General features: G+C 40.6%; 1 protein-coding gene across 1 annotated transcript in view; it reads left to right on the top strand.

The window, feature by feature from the left end:
• The first annotated feature begins 981 nt into the window (after nucleotides 1–981).
• LOC105905807 (heterogeneous nuclear ribonucleoprotein L-like) overlaps nucleotides 982–17,361 on the top strand; it is a 33,467-nt gene continuing 17,087 nt past the window's right edge. The window contains exons 1-3 of the mRNA XM_031563574.2: nucleotides 982–2,486; nucleotides 14,897–15,015; nucleotides 16,694–16,931. Coding sequence (XP_031419434.1) covers nucleotides 2,277–2,486; nucleotides 14,897–15,015; nucleotides 16,694–16,931 — 567 coding nt within the window. The 5' untranslated portion in view covers nucleotides 982–2,276. The remainder of the gene's footprint in view (nucleotides 2,487–14,896; nucleotides 15,016–16,693; nucleotides 16,932–17,361) is intronic.

Raw genomic sequence — 17,361 nt, 5'->3', positions numbered from 1 at the left:
AACATGGGCCCTATTTTTAGATATTTTTGGGTCCAAATTTTTACTAGGGACCGTTATGAACTGTCCTATGATTGCACAGTCACAGCCTGTCAATCTCTTGTTTCCCCATTTTTAGACTAGTCCAAGTTTGACCTCTTCCAACACCAATGTATCCTCTTTATCTCATCAGTTATAGCTTACTTTGTGTTGGTAATAGACCTGTACTAAGTCTATATGGTCACTTTCAAATGGTATATCAGCACAGTGGATAGTCTAACTCTATCCTGGGGCAAAAGGACAGAGACCGAGAGGATGAATCTCAGTTCATGTTTTAAAGGTCTTTATAAATCAAAATAAACCTATAAAGTACAGTGGCATTGTGTAATTCAATGTATTTTCTCTCTCCATCTGGGCTCATTTATAGAGAGGTAAGATTTGGACCTTTTTCTATATTAGCTGCAACATTGTCCTAAGGCTCCTGTCGCTACACGATGGTAGTCCTCTACCCGATGGTAGTCCGCATGCGCACTACCCGATCAGTCGCCACTTTGCGACACTGTAGACAGCGGAATACAATCGCTGGCTAAAGCTGATGGAAGTTCGCGAAAGACGGTATACTAAGAAGTTTGGTCATTGTATACAGCTGTAAGTTCTTAACGTTTGTATAATAAAGAAGTAAAGAAGTTAAAGATATACTGGACATCCTCTTTTGTTCTCCCTGTCAAGTTCTATTGGCTAGCACATCAATGCTTTATTTGTTTTACCTACTGCTATATTTTCTCACTTCTTCATTATACAAACTATTTGCCTTTTACCCTTACTCCGTCTCCAGACTTTTAATAATTAAATATTACATTAAATATACCCACATTATGCGTTAAGACAGCCCCATATGTTGACGTTGAGCCTTCTGCCGTAAACCGTTTGTGTCTGAGCATGCGCGATGTGCGGGACTACTATCGGGTACATAGATATATATACATATATATATGTCTATGATCGGGTAGAGGACTACCATCGTGTAACGACAGCTCCTTTCACACCAACTCAACGAGATTCTCACAGATCATATCTGTGAATTTCATTCAAGACATTCAAGCTAAAACTATTTCATTCATGTAGACAAGTTTTGGAGTAGCCTACAATTACGGTAAAAAAAATACGATATTGTGGCGTGCAAGGGGGGTTGTGCGCTTCCGTTTTGTTATGGGTCTGTGTTGTAGATAATGTCAATGTTTTATTTTGTGCTTAATGTTCCCTTTCCGAATGTACGCTACTTGTGTTTTTAGCCTGTGTTAATGATAACGTGTATTTCTGTTATCCTTTTTGAGTCCGTGTGCAATGCATAATCGAGTGTATGTGATTTCTGCTGTTAGCGTATTTGCCCCCACCCCTAAAGTGTGTTGTGTCCTCGTATAAAACTGTCTGCACCCTCTCCTTTTGGTATAAGTCACTAAAAGGTTGGTTCTTGTGTATTGTTCTGCAAGACGCCGATGATGTTTTGATGTTTTGATAGACTCATCTGTATCTTTATGCAGATAATCGAGAAGGACAAATAAACGCAACATTTCTCTGAATAATACTGAAAAGCTGATTGAAATATGAAATTCTGAAGATGGAAGATGTCAGACAGGCCTACAGGCGTGAACACTAGCCTACTCCTTCCAATAAATTACGTTGTTGTGTTAGAATGTGAATTTGAAACCAGTTTATTAAAAATAATAAGTTCAATTAAAATTTAAATATTGCTTGCATGCGGTGCTGTAGGCTAGTAGGCTACTTACAATGTCAGCTCAATCCAGGAAAAGGTGAGCAGCCTATTAGCTGCGAAACTCAATGGGCTACTTGAGTAAAAAAAAAAAAAAAACAATTAAACGCAAACATTAAACTATTTGAGATTTCTACATGTTTGATAACTGCATGTTTTGTTACGTCTCAAGAACTTCTGTGTTCCTTTAAAACTCGCCAAGAGTCTTCACTGGTTAAGCCTACGCATGAGCCACTGAACCAATCGACGGCATTGTTCATAGAGCCGACTAGAAGGTGTCCAATGAAAGGACCGGTGACGCACGCTCCGGCTGTCAAAGCCTGAAGGTAGGCTACGCTCAAACGCGAGGGCGTGCTGTTAGATGTCATTCAGTCCTGGTAGTCTAATGATTGCGGCTCGCACCACGCTCGTGACATAGGTTGACAGCGCTCAAGAAAAACACATGTGACTTATATCTGCACACTGCATATCCAGACACAGCGCAAAGATTTGGCGTGAAACAGAAGGCAAATAATAGTCTGCTTTCGAGATGTCACTGATTGAAGAATATGCAGACGGTGAATATGAGAGGGCCCCTAAGCGCCTCAAAACGTCGGAGGTTGAGGAAGGAGAGGATCTAGAAGAAGGGGAGGATTCAGACTCAGCATCCGTGGGGCTGCTTGGAGATGAGGATGAACCAGGGCCCGATGGGGAGCAACGCGCCCGCTGGACTGTGTCAAAATACGGCTCGGGTAAAAAGGTATGCTCCTAGGTTACGCTGTAGCCTATATCAGTAGCTATGTGCTCGACGTAGGCTTCTAGTAGGCTACTGGTCATTTTTTTTTAACTGTGTGCAAGATGCCGAGACGGAACGTAGCAATGAGTGTCCGGTAGGCATAGCGTCAAGAATTTAACAAACAGTATGCAAAGCCGTGATTTGTAGTGTCTTTCCGAACGTATAAAATATATCTCTCTCACACACACACACACACACACACGCGTGTATGTAGGCTATATAATAACAACAGACATCATACATTGTATGGCCCCCCTCCCGCCCATACACACACACACACAGACACACACACACACACAGACATACACACACGCCCACACTATGTAGCCTAGTCCTAATTCAGATCACATTGCTCATACGCTATACGATCATAGAGTGTACGAAGGCTTAAATTAACCTTGCCGCAGCTCATGACTGCGTAGGACTTCATATCTGGCTGTTTTGCGCGTCGAGAGCCTATCTTTCAAAATTATAATTGAAAATACTAATTTACCTAATGTGCTTTTGAACAATAATTTTAGCCGGATCCTTTTAAAGTCCCAGGATAATTCAGCGTATAAACATTTTATAGCATAGTTAGACCTCAAATTATTACATGAAGCCTAATATCAGTACATCCATAGGCGATATAGGCAATCAGGCTATAGGCTAGGTTAGTTCAACTCAACCCGGGTTCATTGCGGCCAGAAAACTCAGTTTAACTCGAGGGTTTACGGCTTGGCATCTGGTTAGAAGTGTCCATAAGGAAAGGAAAGGCCTTGTAGGCTACGTGTCGTAAAATAGAATTTCACATTGAACAACAAAGATGCACAAACACGTATCGCATCGTTTTAGTTATAAAATAGCCTCGTCCTATCGAAATCACGAAGCATACAGGCCACTATGGTGCGATTTACGTTTGAATGTCTAATTTGCTAGCATGTTAATTTGTTTAATTTGGTCTTGAAACATCTCAAAACCGACCATCTAACAGGCACGTTGTCAGGGTTCAACGTCAGGTGTTTAACCTTTGGCTTTATTTGAATACAGGTAGGCTACAGTGTTAAAGCCCAGATGATACGTTATCATTTACATCCAAGTAGCGTTCCTCTGAACCACCTTCTGGCTTCTCCAGACCTGAAACAAATCTGATAATTCTGCTGAGGTTTGTGTACGTTGTGCAAAAACAGTTTGTAAAGCACTTAAATTTGTAAAACTCACTGTGGTAGATGCCTCTGATTCTTAACGGCCAGAACGTGCTGCACTACGGTTATCTGAGATGTAGCTTTTATTGGCAAGCGGAAAGGGGAAGTGCCGGTTTTGGCCGAGGCATCATTTTCCCCACTCTTTTATTGGGTCTGTATCAGTGGAGGAACAGCATCCCTGCCACGCTGAAAACGGTATCACCTTAGGCATCTCAATACATGGCTGTTACATGAGATCAAAAGAGCAAAAGAGCTGTTGTGGGCGTCGGGGTTATCACACTCCTGAGTTTCATTGCCTGCAGTGTCAGGGCACGTGGGTGAGCCCGATAACGTGAGATTCAGTTTGCATTCCCAGTGTACTATTTTTGTGCCTATGCAAAAGAGAGAGGCGCAACATACAGTCAAGCATCATTACATTTCTTTTCTTTTTTTATTTGTTTTAAATTTCTGTCTGTATCACATCCTACCCTACCGATGCTTTAGCTCTTATCTCTCTGACTTTCCTTCTCAATGTCACGATTGTGCTTCTGTTTGTGGTGCACGGCACAGTGGCCTTGGACTTTTGGTAGGCAACTGGAATCACAACCAAGGTTGTTAATAAGGTGTATGTGAGCAATACATGCGTTTCTCTACAGTGGGAAACATGACACAAAAGGCAGTTGTACAGTTATGCCTTCATCTATAACTTTTAGGACTTGATGACTTAATGACTTGAGTTACAATGGAAGCAAGTAGCCAATCAAGGAGAAAATATTGAAAACCACGTCTTCACTTGTTAACTGGACCTGAAGTGCCTGACATTTAAGAGGGGTATGAGCTATTAAAGGAGCAGTTCTAAGCCAGTACACTTTTTGTCAAATTCAGTGAATTGCTTCTCAAGGTCCTGTAGCTGTCCATTTAATGTGTGAGCTCAAATCAACTCTGGGAAAAAGCATAGTGGCTCAGACGGCGCCATAAACAATTCCTGACAATCAACATGTTGCTTCAGGAGCATAGACCCTCTTAATAATTTTACAATAATTTGTTGCTCACAACATAAATTATTGTCACTTTCTCTTCATATTTAATAAATATCATATCTATTTTGTTTTAATGTGAATTATTCTTTTATTGGGCGTTTATTATATAGTTGCAGTTTATCTTAACATGATTTTATCTACTTCTGATGATTAAGTAATATAATTAATAACTTATTACTACTTCATAATATAGATATTCAAGTCCTTGAAGGTTATTTGACAGATATTAAAGTTAAAATGTGTTTTTTTTTTTTTTTGCTGGAAACTAAATCATGTGAATAAACTGATGAAACTGGAATGCTGGTTTCAATATTGACAAAATTCCCATTTTAATCAAATTAGTTTTGAAAATTGGTTAAATAGTATAAAACCATGCTGAACCGATGCCGATGTCTCTCTGGTTTCTATGTATATGCCGCCGCCATATTGGTCAGGCCAGAAACCAATGGAAGTCAGTCAGAAAACATTAGTCTCCGAGAGGACGGATCGGTGGAAAAATGAGCTGCGTGGAGTGGGTTCAAATCATAGCACCTCTAGACAGAAGGGAATTACCTTTTTTTTGTTGTTGTGGTTTTTGGTAGCCTAATATATGCTAACATGTTGAGAGCTGGCTGATCACCAGTGAGAGTAAGCTGGCTAACCACTGCTTACCGTAACCTAGGTTAGGGTGAAACATGAAATACAAGTTAACCTTACCCTGCTGTGACAACAGTCTGCAGTATCCATGATGGACAAAGGTTCCTAAATTAATACAATCTCTGTATCCATTAAGAGGTGCCAATATGGGAATATGTCTGCATCTACAAAATACCTGTAGTGGGGACCTAACCTCAAATGAAAGTTGAACATCTGAAACATGAACGCATATACATAAAAAGCTCAAACTTTGTAGGCTGTCTACCCATATTATCCTTTTCTAGGTGTGCTTATGTTTACAAATAAGTTGCAGATTGCTTGGACAAGACCCCAGAATGGGTGAGGTGGCCTTGCCAACTGGTAGGCTCATGGCTGCTTAGAGGGAGGGGAGGGTTTGCATTCACTTGTAGATGTTAATCATAACTACTTACCTGGAGAATGGGATGATTGAGTGCATTCCTATAGGCAATCGGCTGTGCCTCTTCAGCATCCTGATCTTTTTAGGGGATAGAGGTGAATGGCACAGATCTGGGAACAGTTGATACTGACCAAGGCCAAGTAGAGAGGTAAAGATAGTTCTAATGGGAACGAATGAAGCATCCGATGTGCAGTGGGCAGCATTGTGTCATAGGGACGATGTCTCTTGACTGGCAGATAGTGAAAGGTGAAATGACCGTGTTTATGAGCAGAAACATCACGGAAAGAGGACAAACACAGCATCCGTGTCAGTTACTATGGCCGTATTCTAAGGCCATAGCCCTGGGCCTCGACAGTACCCCAACATTCTCTCTCTCTCTCTCTCTCTCTCTCTCTATCTCTCTCTCTCTCTCTCTCTCTCTCTCTTTGTATATGTGTGTGAGCACTATCTACACGGTCTACTATCTACTTACATTTACATTTATTCATTTGATCCAAATCAACACTCAAGCCTCAGTGTAGTGCAGTGCAGACCTTGGGGTGAGCACTGAGTACTACATCTATTTAATAAGACAGAATGCAAGGAGATCATGTAAAGAAGTGCACAGTAAGTGTGAGTTAGACATGTTCGGGTGTAAAAGTGGGGTTAGTACGTCATTTCCTGTTTATTTATCTCCGGAAAAAAGTGTTTGTTGTTGAGGTTGTACCTCCTGGCATGAAATTCACTGTACAAATAAAGTTTGATTGATTGATTGATTGTATGTAGGGATGGCAATACCAGACGATGTTATTGGAGGAAAACAGTAGTTTAGAAGGAGTGTTGGCCTGTGTGATGGAGTTCAAGTAGATGGGTGCAGAAGTCACTCTGTAGGCAAGCATTAGTAATTTGAATCTCATTTGGGCAGCCTTGGGTAGCCATCGGAGGTCAATGAGCAGCACAGTGATGAACCCTCTTATGTTGAACGAAGACCAAATGCACAACTGCACTCTGGGTCATCTGTAAGGGTTTCCCTGTGCATGCTGGGAGACCTGCTAGAAGCACGAGAGATAACCATGGCCAGTCCCAAGAGTTGGGTGCCATACTCATGTGTCAGGTAAGCCCTGATTTTGAATGTCTGTCCTGCAAGGCATGCTGGGGTATCGGAAAAAATGAATACGCTATTTTTGGTGTCACCTCTGTTTTTATTCAGACATTTTGAGATTGTGGTGCCGTGAGCCACCAATTTTACCTGCATTTTGAAGACAAGCAATAATTCACAGTCTAGACGAGCATGCTAGCAAGGAGGCTGACACCCATGGTTCCTGGTGTCTGTCGCTAGGGTTAACGTTAACACATGTCGCTAGCATGTCTGCTAAGGTGTCGGGGAGTGAGGTTTACTCATTGCAAACCGTAGGGCTTAGGGCAAACCCTAACCCTAACCCTAACCCTCAAAATGATTATTATGCTTAAACTTGAGCTGTGTCTTGGAAACTTTCTTAGCTCTACATTTCACTTATTTTTGGCACTTCTTAGATTATATTTTATTTGTCAGTAGATTTACTGGAATTAAAAGGCTTTGAGGTTTATGACACTGCTATTATTAAGATTCCATGATAAAGTGGCACGGAAATTGGAGTTGGACAGTTACAGTTATGTGAATGTAAAAAGGACATAAAATGTAAAAACACAAAACCAAATTATTTGACTCCATTATGTGCATATTCTTAACCCTGAATTTGAGAATAAATACACAAGACACACAGCTTTGTAAAGCACCCCTAAACATGTGTTTCAAAGTACTAGAGAGTGCTGAATGCCCTTGGCTGTCACTTAAAGGAGCTTCATGCCAGACTGGCGAACTGTCAGCAAACAATTTGGTTGCACTGGGACATTAAACGGCTAGCAGTCATTTTCTCACGACAATACAGAAATGCTCACATGAGATGTGTGGACACCGAAGCACAGCCGTCGAGGGCTAACTTTACCACATCCTGTCAACTATGTCACTGTTTTATTTTGTAACCTCATTCAGTTCTGAGTTTCACAATCGGAAAAAAACTAAAAGCTGATATACATAGTCCTGAACAAAGACCTAATAATCCGCAAGTATTCTTAGTGCTCTGTGTCTGTGTAACTGTGGGAGTATATAGTTATACGGTCTAAAAGCCTCCCCTCTTCCTGTCGTTGTTTGACGATTCTGAGGCTTGCCTACCGTATAAATAAAATGTTTTCCAGACCCAGGTTCATTCTTTTAGCCGCCTACGTAACACATGGAATTCACAGTCACCAGACAGCAGGCACAGAGGTCTTTATCAATTTTTTCAGGCAACTGTCATTACTTTTTGTGGATGAATATGTATAATATACATGACATCACAACATAAATGTAACACTCCAGACTTTACCAAAAAAAGTAATAATCTTTTGACATTACAACCAAAGTAATCACACAGCATGAATCTTTTTACATTACAACCAAAGTAATCACACAGCATGAATCTTTTTACATTACAACCAAAGTGCCACACCAACATTCTACTTGTTCCATTGTAGTGAGAGTAGTATTAACTAGTATAAACATTTATTTAAGCAAACTGCAGTATAAGTTCAGCCTTTAGCAGATGAAAAGTTGCATGGACCTCTTACTATCCAGCATTGCACCCACATAATGACCCCCCCTGCTACTTTACATGGACCTGCGCATTTTGCATTAAAAGAAGAATTTACCACCGTACAGGTCTTTTTTGTTTGAGAACTACATCGTTTTTCTAGTGTGATTTTTTTATGTTATAAATACTTCTTTGTTTCCATGTGTCGTTGCGGCATTGCGACTTTCACTTTCTGAGATGATCTGCCTTAACTTTTTGCAGCATTTTGTACAAAGATATACATTTTTAGTGGTAGAACTGAACTGACAAATACAATGTGCAATGTGCTATTTATTTTTGCCTTTACAAGTGTGCAACATTGTGTGACCCCATTTCATTCCCAGTACACAACCGTTGGCAGAAACCCACCAGCCACCATGTGTTCACCTGTTCAATACAAGTTACAAACTCACATGTAACGACAGCGTTTTCTTCTTAATCTCTCCATAATAAGGCCTAATATTCTTGGTTATAGTTTTGAACGTTGAGAGGGATTAGGAACATGTTGTTGTTGACCGAGTTTTGACATGTTTGTAAGAGCAGAGATAAGCAACAGGATGTGGGACCTACTGAGGCAGATGAGGAGCTGCTAGCTGCTGTAGTTCATGGTGCACACCGCATATGAAGCCTTGATCCAGAGTACTGATAGGAAGAGAAATGGCATGGTGGCAGAACTACTGTATACCTCCTTCCCTTTCGGCCATCTTTTCATCTTTCATCTGTGTTTCTCTCTTTCATCTATGTTTCCTTTACTCACATGAAACATGATGACTCTGTACACCCGTACATACCAATCATTGACTATTTGAAATTAGAAAAACTTTATTAAAAGGTAAACCTATTGTCTCAGTTAAAGTGACGTTATGTCTTAACGCTCTCCGTGATCTTTCTCTGTCATGTGTGCTGTTGAAGTGGCCCGTCCAGTGGCTTACGTGTTTACGTTTGTCATGTCATCTGAGGGCCCGTGTTCCATTGTTGCAACGCCTGCAGACATCCTGTAGAATAGGGAACTTCCTCCCTAAACAGAACTCTAGTTTCCAAAGCAAAAAAAGAAGGTTTCTCTGCAATGTTACAACATTTGTGCGTGCGTGCGCGCACGCACACACACGCACACACACACGCACGCACACACACACACACACACACACACACACACACACACGCACACGCACACGCACACGCACACACATACACACACACACACACACACACACACACACACACACACACACACACACACGCACACACACACATTGTTACACTTATGCGAAAATACACTTCTCTATCTCACACATGCGTTCAGACATACTGTAGACCACATCTCCCAACTCTACCGTAACATCAACTTGTTTTTAGAAATCGTTCAGTTGCTTGTTTCTTTTCAGGGCTCCTCCTTTTGACGTCATATTTGACTACTTAGTGGCATATCTCAGTCTATCCACATGACCTCCAATTCCACATCACTCTCTTCTTTTATTGTTAATTGTATTGTTCATCTTTCTATCTTGAGGGTGGCTGAAAGAACAAGCAGAGCATAGAACAAATTGAAAAGAGATGAATAATAATAATAATAATAATAATAAAACTTTTTTATATAGCACCTTTCATGCAAAAGAATGCAGCTCAAAGTGCTTTACAGCAAATACATAATATGCACAAAGAAATGACATGCACATAAAAATAGACATCAAAGAAACATAAAGATATAGTGCAAAAAAAAAAAAAAAAATTATAATTATAATTATAGAGATATATTTAATCCAACCCCTTAATATCACCAGTAATGAGAGAGCCATGGGAGCTGGTTCAGCCCAGGAAGTAGGAAAATGAGCGGCAACATTTGTCAAGGTGCTCAGTTTTGTCATCAAAATATGAAGTGGCAATCTTCTGAACTGCAAACACCACAAGGCAGTTGACCACAGTAAGCAGAACCTATGCCGGTTAGCCACAGTCGCAGAACGATTGCAACCAGCTTCGGGGAAAAATAGCTAACAGCCTAATACTGAAACTCTCGACCAGTGCAATAAGTCACCATATAGGTGACTCAAGGCAAGGTAAGGCAAGGCAAGGCAAGGCAATTTTATTTATACAGCGCAATTCATACACCGTGGTCATTCAATGTGCTTCACATACATGCACAACAATGTGCTTCACATAAAACAATTTTTTTTTTAAAAAAGCAAAAGGTCAGTGCATGATCATAAAAACAGTAAATTATAGAAAATAAAAGCATGAGAACATTAAGGCATAAAAATAGTAAAATATAGGAAATAAAAGCATAAAAAGAATAATAACAATCACTAGTCTATTAGAGTAAGCAATAATACTTCAAAGGAACTGTTCATGGCCAGTTAGCAGAAGGCAAAAAGTTTGGTCTTTAGTCTAGATTTAAAACTGAAAGTAGTTGGAGCGTTTTTACTCAAGACAATTAAGATCAGCTTGAGGGTAGGATGCTGCAGGATGCTTTTTTTATCCAACCAAAAATAAAAAATATAATAATTTATGAATACTAAAAAATACTAAAGCATGTGAAAATTGGATACAGCAAGTGTGAGGTGATTGTTGTATTAAAGCACACAATACAAGCAAGTGATCACCAAGATCAAGGAAGCAATGTAAAAAGTCACTGTTCCTCTTCTGCCAATACGGATATAAGAGAAAAAGAAGGTTGTGAATCTGTAGGAGAAGCTTGAGAAAAGTGACCAAATAAGAAGAGAAACTCACTCCTGAGCCATGTCAGGGGAGCAATGGAAGATAGGAAAGGACATTGTGAAGCTGTTGTGAAGCATCTGATCATAAGTGTGAATGGAAGCACGTGGCTTGATCAGCTGAAGGATATCTGCATGTAACATCCAATGCAAATCCATTTGGATTCCTGACCTTTCAACCTTTGGAGGTCAAATCAACTCACTGACCACCAACAGATATCCCTTGATATCTCTCACAAGGCGCCAGCAGCATTTGCACATTGAGGCGCCACCTTCATTAACATTCAAATGGTCAGACAGACCTTCCTGTCTGCAGGCCTTCACACCTTTCACACCGAAACTAACCCTAACCCAGACCTTCCTGTCTGCAGGCCTTCACACCTTTCACACCTAAACTAACCCTAACCCAGACCTTCCTGTCTGCAGGCCCACACCTTTCACACCTAAACTGTTCCCCTTCCTACCCCCTTCCTTAGAACCAGCCCCCCAAACACACCCCACAATGTTGTGTATTCTACCTTCCTATATCTGAATATGCCTTGTATGATATTGTGGGATTTTGTGTGGCTATGTGTGGTGAGAGAACTGAGCAAGGAGTGATGCTGGGTGATTGAGGAAATATTGCTGCCTTTGGAAATCAAAGGGATGCAAGGCCAACACAAAACAGATTTACACGACTACCTCATTGATGATATCTCTCTCGCCATCTCTTTCTCTAACATGTTGCGATCTGTTGCTTAGAATACACAGATTAAACCAGCAGCCTACCCATCGTACCGACATTCAATCGAGTCCTTTGCAAGATCCTGCGACCGCAACTAACTTGAGAGCTAAAATAGAGTAATGTTATAATACAGAATAACAGTTGGTGTTTCATCTGAATACACCATAAAACACGACAATCTTACAATACACAAACACAAATTATGGAATGCAATGACCAGCTATTAATAATAAATAATAATAAAAAGCATTCTCGCTAACATCATATCCAATTTGAGCTAGCTTTTGTTCAGTCTGAAGTTACTTTACATCATCTTGAGAGAAGGTGCATGTTTTCCCATAACAGCAGAGAGAGAATGATCAGCTTGCTGGCTATGGTTTCTTCAGAAGCGGACATCAATTAACTCTTAGAATACAGGTGTTGACTAATGCCATAGAACGGAGACCAAGGCCAGCCAGCCAGGAAGTGCTTTTATGCCTGAGGGTGGTGCCAAAGGAAAAACAAGTGTGCTTGTCTAGTCTACCGATTGATGAAAAACAAGTGTGCTTGTCTAGTCCAGTGGTTCTCAAACTAGGGGTCGGGACCCCAAGTGGGGTCGCCAAACGTTTTTTTGGGGTCGCGGAATGATCTTGCTGCCCTGTGCATTAACATATTAGGCTTTGACATGCTGTATAATCTATCAGAAATGGTGTTTTCTACATCAGGGTGGATAATGAAAACTAATATTGTCTCAGCAAGCAGTCTCATCATTCAAGATGAAACTGAATTTAGACCTATAATATCCTGTCAAAATGTGTGGGGGGTCGCGAGACTTGGCAAATGGATTTTACGGGGTCCCCGGACAAAAAGTTTGAGAACCACTGGTCTAGTCTACCGATTCATGAAACAATAAAACCATGTGATTGTGAGGGGAGCTGTGGTAGCATTCCAACCATGTACAGGTCCAAGTGTCCACATCCACCTGGGTTCGAATCGGACCTTCTGTCATATCCCAATATCCCTCGCCCACTCATTTACTGTGCCCTTAAAAAAAAAAAAAAATGTTACAACGAGTTTTATTGATATAGCCAAGATATTGGATATGTGGAGTCTAAACGGCTGTCATAGTATGACTAAACGCAATACTGGTACTGGAAGAGTTATCCTCTCTCTCTCTCTCATTGTTCGGATGGGCAGCTAAAGGAATCTAACGCTCTTTTGACTGTTAAATGATGCTTTGTCTGAGCCTACTTCTCTAAGTGTGCTCTGAAGCTAGAGAGCTCTCGGTTCCTCTGTAGAAGGGCACACAGGTCTGCATCCTGCGGTCTCAAATCTACTGCCCATATGTCGGTGACTGCTTGACAGACAACTGAGAAGACTTGCTATATGTACAAAACTCATTAAACCTAGTGACAAAAAGCTAGGACTATTTTAGGAAGGTGAATATTTGTGTCAAAATATACAACCATTAGGGGGGCACTGTGGCGCAAGCAGTAGCCCCGACCATATACGGGCTTGAATGCCCACGGGGACACGGGTTCGAATCCGACCCGCTGTCATTTCCCGATCCCATTCCCCACCTCTTCTCTCCATATAATTTCCTGTCCAAACCTTCACTGTCCTATCTCATTAAAGGCAAATAGCCCCAAAACAAATCTTTTTTAAAATATACAACCATTAAAGCAGTAAAGACCCAGCGGTGTTGTTTAGCATCGTCCAGATGCCCACATTTGGAAAGAAAGAAAAGTGCCTGGTGATATACGGACCAAGTAATGACATGGCCCATACTATCCTTTCAAACGATTGCCACTGCATTGTGCTGTTATATATATTGGTCTGAGGTGACCATTGTGCTGTTATATATAATGCTCTGAGGTGACCAGTGTGCTGTTATATATAATGCTCTGAGGTGACCAGTGTGCTGTTATATATAATGCTCTGAGGTGACCAGTGTGCTGTTATATATATTGGTCTGAGGTGACCAGTGTGCTGTTATATATATTGATCTGAGGTGACCAGTGTGCTGTTATATATATTGCTCTGAGGTGACCTGTGTGTTGTTATATATATTGCTCTGAGGTGTGATTTATGATGGGGAATGGTTTCTGGTTCTCAGGTCTTTATCTGCAGCCAGTAATGAGGTGTGCTACAAAATACAAATATGTTTTCTGCATTGTCGACAATGATGCATAATTAAAAGGTAAAGGTCTGGTATTGAGCAGGCACTTCTATCCAGAGCGATGTTCACACAACCTGCAGCGTTCAGGAATTGATCCTGATGTTCACACAACCTGCAGCGTTCAGGAATTGAACCTGATTTGCAGATCAACTGGAGTAGGTATATAGTCATAGTCATATTCATCTATATTGCAACATTTAAAAACAAACAAAAAACATACAAATAAGTAAGAACTCAACAAACAGATCTATAGAAGAACAAAGCTTTAAAGTTAGAAAAATAAGAAATTAAAGGTACAGTCTGTAGGATTTGGTGGCACCTAGCAGTGAGAAAGAGTAGTGCCAGTGTTTTGGTTTGTCTGTTCTGGGCTACTGTGGAAACATGGCGGGCAACATGGATGAGGACCTGCTCCCCATCTGGATACAAAGGGCTCATTCCAAGCCAATGAAAACACAGCAATTCGTAGTAACAGGTCATAATACACTAATGAAAACATAATTACGAATAATATATTCCATTTCTGCTAATAGATCCCCCTAAATCCTACAAGCTGTACCTTAAATGATCTTTGTGTCTTGAAATCAATTTTCTGTTTGGTCTTCTGTTTCTGTTTCATTGAATTGACTTGATAAGTCATTACTAATGAGGTGGTTTTCATATTATAGTAAACTGTTCACTGTGACAGTGATCAGTTGTGTATCAAATGAATCATCTTAATCACCATTCTTCAGTCTGCTTGAAATGTTACATCATGGTTCTCAGCACCTGTTCCACAACTTCTCATCAAGAATCTAATCTTTTGTTTTGGTTTAAAGTCACATATTAGCAGGATGCTTTTCTCATAGTCAAGGTGATTGATAACAATCAACAAGATAACAATACTCCCTTCTCCTTCTTCAGGATAACGGTGATAATGCGCACCGCATCGCTCCATCCCCAGTGGTCCATGTGAGGGGTCTGTGTGAGTCTGTGGTGGAGGCTGATCTTGTGGAGGCCTTGGAGAAGTTTGGAAACATCTGGTAAAATAATTATGGTTATCATTGTGAAGTTTCTGTATATTTGTCCGTATAAAAAAGAAAAGTCATGTTGACCTTGTTAAACATTCTTCGTTCTTCAGTCTTCATCATTGGCAGTTCTACAGATTATACACTGAGGGACACACATGTGTCTGACCATGTTTTAAAGGTGCTATGAGTAAGAAGTTTTGTTTAACTCAAACATTAAAAAATGAACTAGAAATATCAACAAAATGTGAAGAAATAATGGTTGGAGAAACATGCAAAGCAAAAAACTACTACAGCTGTCAAAAAGTTGTTTGTGGAACAAAACAATAAACGAAAATAAGGTGCAATGCAAACTCTGGCAGGTAAAGTGTAAACAAAAGGTAAAGGGCCTGAACCCCCCTTAGAGCAAGCACAATGGCCACAGGAGCAAGGACAAACTCCCTGTAAATCAGGAAGGAACCTTAAGCAGAACCGTGGGACTGCATAGAGACAGGAGGGACTGGAGGAGAAGGGGAGGGGAAACAATCAGGAACATACAACAAGGTTAATGACGTTAATGACGCCATTGACATGTTATTGACATGTCATTGACATTAGAGCAGTGAAAATCTATAATTTGGTCTGATGTGTCCTAAATTTGAGATATTTGGTGCCAACCACTGTGTCAGATGCAGAGACTGTATGATTCCCACCATGAAGCATGGAGGACAAGGTGTGTTGGTGTCAGTTACATTTACATTTACATTTAGTCATTTAGCAGACGCTTTTGTCCAAAGCGACGTACAAGGGAGAGAACAGTCAAGCTAAGAGCAATAAAAAAGCATGGTGTAACAATAAATACTACTTTACATGAGAATTAGAAAAACAACAACCTAGAAAAGAGGAAAAAGAAGTGCAGGAATGTAACTGCTGAAGTGCAAGTTAAGCGCTAGTCAGGTGCCAGTTAGGAGGGGAGGTGCTCTCTGAAGAGTTGGGTCTTCAAAAGCTTCTTGAAGGTAGAGAGGGACGCCCCTGCTCTGGTAGTACTAGGCAGTTCGTTCCACCAACGTGGAACTACAAGAGTGATTTGTGGGTGACACTGTTGGCATTCAAGGCATACTGAACCAGCATGGTTACCACAGCTTCCTGTAGCAACAGGTCAACCCATCCGGTTTGTGCTTAGTGGAACCATCATTGTCACACTTAAAAAAAACAGGATGACGACCCAAAAGACCTGGCCTCCACAATCACCTGAACTAAACCCAACTGAAATGAGTTGGGACGCAGAGTGAAAAGCAGCACTCCAAGTACCTCATGAAGCTGGTTGAGAGAATACCAAGAGTGTGCAAAGCTGTTATCAAAGCAACTATTAATTGTCTCCCAGTTGTATGGCTATGTAAACTATAACTTTGTTTACTAATGTTTATCTGTCTAACAGCTACATGAACTATAACTTTGTTTACTAATGTTTGTCTGTCTAACGGCTAAGTGAACTATAACTTTGTTTACTAATGTTTATCTGTCTAACAGCTACATGAACTATAACTTTGTTTACTAATGTTTGTCTGTCTAACGGCTAAGTGAACTATAACTTTGTTTACTAATGTTTATCTGTCTAACAGTTATGTAAACTATAACTTTGTTTACTAATGTTTGTCTGTCTAACAGCTACGTGAACTCTAACTTTGTTTACTAATGTTTGTCTGTCTAACAGCTATGTGATGATGATGCCATTCAAGCGGCAGGCCTTGGTGGAGTATGAGAACATTGACAGTGCTGACCGCTGTGTGACCTACGGGGCTAAAGAAGCCGTCTACATCGCCGGCCAACAGGCCTTCTTTAACTACTCCACCAGCAAGAGGATCACAAGACCCACCAATGCAGATGACCCCAACAGTGGGAACAAAGTCTTACTTCTCTCCATCCAGAACCCCCTCTACCCCATCACTACAGTAAGAGCCTTTCCACATCATCTTTCACATGCTCACTAAAGTTGGAAACTAATCCACTTGAGTGTTTTTTCACAGAAGCAATCACTTAAAGCTACAATACATTAAACCTCCTGAGCAAGCTCTAGCCAGAGAAAGGGTTGGTTGTTCACACTGCTCTTTTGATACAAATTAATTTGAATACTGAATTTGATACAAAAGATTATGAAGATGATACCACAACCAGCTGCCCTATACCACCAAAGTGGTCAATTCCTCCATACTTTTGCTTTAATATGTTGGAAACATTCACTGACGTCCTTTTTACAACATTCCAATGGTAACTGGGTGGTATGGGAGGGTTAATGACCATCAATACTGTGTACTGATGTTAGGACAATACTGTGTACTGATGATAGAACAAGCAAGGCAAGCAAGTTTTGCTCAGTTAAAG

The sequence above is a fragment of the Clupea harengus genome, chromosome 26 (assembly GCF_900700415.2).
Source record: "Clupea harengus chromosome 26, Ch_v2.0.2, whole genome shotgun sequence".
Classification (NCBI taxonomy): domain Eukaryota; kingdom Metazoa; phylum Chordata; class Actinopteri; order Clupeiformes; family Clupeidae; genus Clupea; species Clupea harengus.
This window is presented reverse-complemented; position numbering and strand designations above follow the sequence as displayed.